The 4,244-nt window shown below is 38.0% G+C and overlaps 1 protein-coding gene across 1 annotated transcript in view; it reads right to left on the bottom strand.

The window, feature by feature from the left end:
- Window positions 1-4,244, bottom strand: part of DRD3 (dopamine receptor D3) — a 79,476-nt gene that overhangs the window by 24,161 nt on the left and 51,071 nt on the right. Inside the window, exon 4 of the mRNA XM_006864169.1 lies at window positions 2,250-2,392. Within this exon, the coding sequence (XP_006864231.1) occupies window positions 2,250-2,392 (143 nt within the window). The remainder of the gene's footprint in view (window positions 1-2,249; window positions 2,393-4,244) is intronic.

Raw genomic sequence — 4,244 nt, 5'->3', positions numbered from 1 at the left:
TTATATTATATATTATAAAGAATTAATGTAATTTAAGAGATTAAATTGCTGGACTTATTTGTAGGAGTCCTAGTGTGACACTATGGGATAAAGCCCTGGACCATAAGGTCAGTTTGAACCACAAGGTTGGCAGTTTAAACTCACAGCAGCTACTCCTTGGAAACCCTACACAGGGTCATTATGAGTTAGAGCCAACTTGACTGCACTTAACAACAACGTATATAAAAGAAAGAGCCCTCGTTGTGCAGTGGTTAAGTCAGCAGTTTGAACCCATTAGATGCTTTGTGGTGAAAGATGAATCTGTCTGCTTCTGTGAAGATTTACAACATTGGAAATGCTATAGGAAATTCTATTCTGTCCTATAGGGTCATAATGTGGTGCTATGGGATAAAGTACTGGACTGAAAGGTAAGCTTGAAGCACAGTGTCGGTGGTTCAAACTTACCAACGACTCCTCAGAAACCCTATACAGGGTAGCTATGAGTCAGAACTGTCTTGATGACATTTAACAACAAAAAACTTATATATATATATTTAAAACTGACCTGTGTAGTTGAATTTGCTCAAATTTACTATCTCAAGTGCACCAATAAAAAACTAAATTCAGGAAAGTAACACAGCTGGTGAATAAAAGAGTTGAAATTCGAATCTAGGTTTTTCTGACTACAAAACCTCTATTATTTCTTTTTAGATGTGTTTTATTTTCTAAATCACAGTCCAGTAAATGTTTTCCTTTAAACTCTATGGAAGTTAGATTTGGCTATGTGGCTGGTATACTAAAACCAAGCCTATTGCCAACTCGTGGTGATGCCATGTGTTGCAGAATAGAACTGCTTCATAGAAGTTTCTTGACTGTAATCTTTATAAACAGATCTCCATGCCTTTCTTCTATGTTGGTGATGAGTGGAATCAAATAATCAACTTTTGGATATATGTTGTTGTTAAGTGCCTTCGAGTTGGTTCTGACCCATAGCGACCCTGTATACGGTTTCCAAGGAGCAGCTGGTGAGTTTGAACCACCAACCTTGTGTTCAAATTGACTTTGCAGACCAGCGTGTTAACTCACAGCTGTCAAGCATAAACCATTGCACTATGCTGTGCCCTTGACTAGTATACACATACCAGAAATTAATGCAACTAGAACGTATAAGAAGGCATAGCAATAATTTAATGAACCCGTACCAGTTGCTCTGTGGGAGAAAGATGAGGCTTTTTGCTCCTGTAAAGATTTTACAGCCTCGGAAACCCTGTACAGCATCGCTGTGAGTCGGAATCGACTCCACAGCATGTAACCACCACCACCACCACCACCATGCTAATGGACAGAATAAGAAATTCAAATGAACACTATCACACAGGGTCTCTCTTAGCATACATTGTGTTTATTTCTGTAACTTTACTCTTATCCTAATAGCTTTCATTTAACACATGGAAGATGGACTTGAAACACACAGAGAAGGCATTCATCCATATAAAGTACAAATTTGGCAGAGATTGGTAGTGAATGCCTAATATCTTAAACATCTTAGACATTAACATTGTTTATCCATTGATCCATCCATTCAATAGAAGATTTACCATGTGTCAACCACTATGGCCAGAATTAAACTATAAGAAATATTTTAGTAATTTGGGACTTGATGTTGTTTTTAAGTGCCATTAAGTTGTTCTGACTCATAGTGAGCTTGTATAGGGTTTCTGAGGAGCAGTTGGTGGGTTTGAACCACCAACCTTGCTATTAGCAGTCCAGGACTTATCTATAATGCCATACTAGGACTCCTAGTTTCAGATGTCAGAAATGATTCTTATTGAGTAAAAAACTTAGAAACATATATTAATTCACTGGACTTTTAAAATATGTTACTTTCCATTGTAGGTTACTTTTCATTGTGAGTTGTTATTTTTCATTAGTAAAATAATTTCGCTAAATTATTGGGACCCATTAACATCTTTGTTTTTAACTAGTACATTTCTTCAAATGACTACAATGACATTTCTTTTAAAATATGGATAACTCAGATTTTTCATTAATTGAGCAAAACTTTTACCCCTGTGCCAGTAACTAATGAAGTTTGTTTATATTTTATATATAACTAACAAAGTCCAAGACTTTGCTTATTCTAATGCATCTTCTTTTGATTACAAAGTACACTGACCAGGAATCAGAAATTCAAGGGCTAAACATCACTCACTGACACTCAGGTGTGCCGTGAATCTCATGGATGTTGGAAGTGGCACCATTATTGTTACCTGTGGTGTTGAGGCCAAAGAGGAGAGGGCAGGACACAGCAAAGGCCAGTACCCAGACAGCTGTGATCATAAAGGCCACACGCCGGCAGGAGCTCTGTCCTGTGCCCTGCTGGTAATGAACTGGCATGACCACAGCAGTATACCTGAAAGATAAAGAGAGACAGGACAGATGTAATGAAAAGGGACAAGGAATTGACCAAAAGACAAGTTGAAAGAAGCGGTTACTGGTGAACTAATCATAGAGTAAGAGAACAATAATTTAGCTGGGGAAAGAAAGAATAAAGAAAAGAGTGAAAGATGAGAAAAGGTAGATAAAGAACTTGTTGGGTAGTATGGGATACAGAGAAAGTAAAAACTTAATACAGCAACATTAGATTACTAGAGAAGTTTTTAGTCACACAGCTATGCAACCTTCTTTTCTCCCATAATCCCGGCGTTGTTGTTGTTGTTGTTAGAGGCCATCAAGTTGGTACCGACTCATAGCAACCCTATGCACAACAGAAAAAAACACTGCCTGGTCCTGGGCCAACCTCACAATTGTTGCCACGCTTGAGCCTATTGATGCTGCTGCTTTGCCAATACATCTCACTGAAGGTCTTCCTCTTTTTCTCTGACCCTCCACCTTACCAAACATGATATCCTTCTCCAGTGACTGGTCCCTCCTGACAATATGTCTGAAGTATGAAAGATGAAGTTTGGCCATCCTGTCCTCCAAGGAGCACTCTGGCTGCACTTTTTCCAATATGGATCTGTTGGTTCTTTTGGCAGCCCATGGCACTTTCAATATACTCCTTGAATGCCATAAATCAAATGCATCAATTCTATGATCTTCCTTATTCATTGTCCAGCTTTTGCATGCATACAAAGTTATTGAAAATACCATGGCTTGGGTCAGGCACATCTTATTCCTCAAACTGACATTTTTTTCTCTTCAACACTTTAAAAAGGTCTTGTGCAGCAGATTTGCCTAATGCAATACGTCCTTTGATTTCTTGACTGCTGCTTCCATGAGTATTGATAGTTGATCCAAGAAGAATGAAGTCCTTGATAAATTCAATCTTTTCTCTGTTGATAAGAATGTTATTTATTGGTCCAGTGGTGAGGATTTTTGTTTTCTTTACATTGAGGTGCAATACATACCAAAGGCTGTGCTCTTTGATCTTCATTAGTAAATATTTTAAGTCCTCTTCACTTTCATCAAGCAAGGTTTCATCATCTGCATATCACAGGTTGTTAATGAGTCTTCCTCCAATCCCAATGCCATGTTTTTCTTCCTATAAACCAGCTTCCTGGATTATTTGTTCAGCATACAGGTTGAATAAGTATGGTGAAAGAATACAACCCGTCACACACCTTTCTTAATTTTAAAACATTCAGTGTTCTCATATTCTGTTTGAACAACTCATGAGTACAATGAAGTGTTCTGTAGTACTCATACTTTGCAATGTTGTCCATAGCTTGTCTTGATCCACACAATTTAAGGCCTTTGCGTACTCAATACAACACAGGTAAACATCTTTCTTATATTCTCTACTTTCAGCCAAGATCCATCGGACATCAGCAATGATATCCCTTGTTCCATGTTCTCTTCTAAATCCGGCTTGAATCTCTGGAAGTTCTCTGTCAATGTGTGCTTGCAGCCATTTATGTATTACCTTTAATAAAACTTTACTTGCATGGGATATCAAAGATATTGCCAGGTATTTTCCGCATTCCATTGGGTCACCTCTCTTTGGTATGGGCACAAATATGGATCTCTTCCAATCAGTTGACTAGATAGTTGTCATCCAAATTTCTTGGCATAGTGAGTGAGTGCCTCCAGTGTGGCCTCACTTTCTTGAAAGATTTCAAATTTTTTTTTTTCTTAAATGTTTTATTGTGAATTATGTGATAGTTTACATGGGAGAACATTAGTTTTACATTCATTCTATCATATATCATCTCATTGCCATGGTTACAATCCCCTCCATGCAATCCTTCCCCCGTACCCCCCAG

This window comes from Chrysochloris asiatica, unplaced genomic scaffold (assembly GCF_000296735.1).
Source record: "Chrysochloris asiatica unplaced genomic scaffold, ChrAsi1.0 scaffold00061, whole genome shotgun sequence".
NCBI lineage: Eukaryota > Metazoa > Chordata > Mammalia > Afrosoricida > Chrysochloridae > Chrysochloris > Chrysochloris asiatica.
Note: the sequence above shows the minus strand (reverse complement) of the source record. Positions and strands in the feature narration are given on the sequence as shown.